Source organism: Glycine soja, chromosome 1 (assembly GCF_004193775.1).
Source record: "Glycine soja cultivar W05 chromosome 1, ASM419377v2, whole genome shotgun sequence".
In the NCBI taxonomy this organism is placed as follows: Eukaryota; Viridiplantae; Streptophyta; class Magnoliopsida; order Fabales; family Fabaceae; genus Glycine; species Glycine soja.
Genome location: NC_041002.1, coordinates 19,377,788 through 19,379,844, shown reverse-complemented (window position 1 = coordinate 19,379,844; position 2,057 = coordinate 19,377,788). Strand labels below are relative to the sequence as shown.

The following is a 2,057-nucleotide window of genomic DNA, read 5'->3' as shown; positions in this document are numbered from 1 at the left end:
CTTCTTAATTATTTCAAGGCCACTTGATGCAACACCTATAAATTAATTCTAAAAATAATTCTAACTGTTTTATTTTGTTTTATCCTATTATGTAGTAACTTTTCTGGAATGAATTGATATTTTACCATTTGTCAAGTCTTAATACAGATAAAATATTCCTAAAAAAATACAGATAAAATATTAAAAATTTAAACTAAACAATGTTCACTAATAAAAACATAAAAAATAATTAAAAAAAATAGTGGAGTGTACTCACTAAAAACCAAAAAATCCCATATAAACACAAGCTGAAACGGTGCAGGGTTGCGCCACCGTCAGACCTCTAGCCATCTATGGAGGTTCTTACTCTGAATCACCATCCACAGTCTCTACGTGCATCATTTCACTATTCACTAACACTATCAACCACTTCTTCTATCTTTTTCAATCCCCATCATTCATCTTCTGTTGTGGCTTCCTTGTCCGACCCAGATCCCAAATCTCTTCAATTCTTCAACCCTCTTCGCAAAGTTCCCTCCTTTGTTACCGTAACTGCAGCATCGGCGGCGTTTCTCTTTCTGGGTTTTTGTCGCAATGGGTTTATCAAGAAGTCGCTGTCATCCGTGGTTTCCATCCAAGAAGGGTTGGATGGGAAGGGAATGCTTGAAGAAGAAGAACCTGTGGTTTTGCATTTGAAGCTCAAAAAGAGAGTCCCTATTGTGCACGATTTCAAGAAAACGAGAATCGCAGATGAAGAGGCTTGGCAAGTGTTGAAAGCTGAGGTTTTTAACTCCAGCGAGAGATTTGAGTTTGCGAAGGTTAGATTTGAAGAGATGTTGGAGAAGGAGCGAAAAGCCTTCCATGATTGTGTTCTCGAACACCTGGAAAGGATTGATGAATGTAAGACCCTGTTGAAGGAAATCAAAGTGGCAATGGACAGATGTGAGAAGAAAAACACAAATTTAAAGTGTTCCCTCAGGTTCTTCTCCAAGGTTGTTGCTCATGTAAGGGTCTTGGAGGCAAACATGCTTCATGCTTTGAAGTACTATAAGGAGCTTGACAAAGATTAAGAGGAAGGAATTTCTTCACGAAAGGGGGTATTTTTTATTTATTTATTTAGTTTTCGCTATGATTTTTATATGACCCTTTAATCATAAAGTATTAGTTTACTAGAATGAGAAACTCTACTGAGTAGACGAAGCTTGTTGGCAGGAAAAACTGAAAAGGACCAAGTCTAGTGCACATGTATGCATAATTAGGAATTGAATATATACATTGATAATTTATCCCCAGAAGTTTCAATTATGATTTTCGTTGTTCTTGTTGTCTCTACTGTCGCATATCCTTTGGACTTACCGGTGTAAGATGTTAAACAATGCATAACCTTTAGGTAATTGAGCTTTTACTAAGTTGATCAAATTGGTTTGGTTCTGCACTTTTTGAAATCCTGGTTTCTGTTTCTGATTTGAGAAATGTGGGAAGCAGATTTGTATTTCACAGATAATGCCGTGTTTTTGGATGGATTATATTGTTTGGTAGACAATTCAATTTTGCCATATCTAATTGATGAATGAATTTTATGCGGTCCTGATGACAACTATGCAGTTTTTTCTGGTTTTGTAAACAATAGTCACGAGCCTAAATGGATTTGACTCAATAATAGTAAAAAGTTTAATCAAAAGTGTGATGAAATATAAATTAAGTCTTCATCTTACAGATTTAAGTTTTCTTGGATAGTTTATTCAGATGAGGTTTATTGTTAGTGGCATTTACGTTTTGCACTTTTTAAAGTTTTATATAAAAGAAAAAAGGTATTTGGAGCCTGCTTTGTTTCTTCAAATCAGTAAAACAGATTCCATATTTAGTAGGCATTCTTCGGAGGTTTATTTCTATTAGAAGAGATCATTTTAACCCAATAAGACTTTTGTAAGGCTATGCAATTAGGATCAACTAGCATAAACTAGAAGGAATGCTCATATGTAACACAATCCTCTTGAGTCTCAGGCCAAATTCGCTAAAGCATACCCTCCCTGTAGACATGCACAATCGAGACTTGCCAATCAAGTTGAAGCAGCTTC

General features: G+C 35.5%; 1 protein-coding gene across 1 annotated transcript; it reads left to right on the top strand.

Annotated features, from left to right (window-relative positions):
• The first annotated feature begins 269 nt into the window (after window positions 1–269).
• Window positions 270–1,307, top strand: LOC114413101. Its single transcript, XM_028377309.1, has one exon. It carries the CDS (start codon window positions 333–335, stop codon window positions 1,047–1,049), a length of 717 nt encoding a protein of 238 aa, XP_028233110.1. The 5' UTR covers window positions 270–332; the 3' UTR covers window positions 1,050–1,307.
• Window positions 1,308–2,057: the final 750 nt, after the last annotated feature.

Excerpts from the sequence above, each read along its gene's own strand:
- LOC114413101 (XM_028377309.1), top strand. The coding sequence starts at position 333 with ATGGAGGTTCTTACTCTGAATCACCATCCACAGTCTCTACGTGCATCA.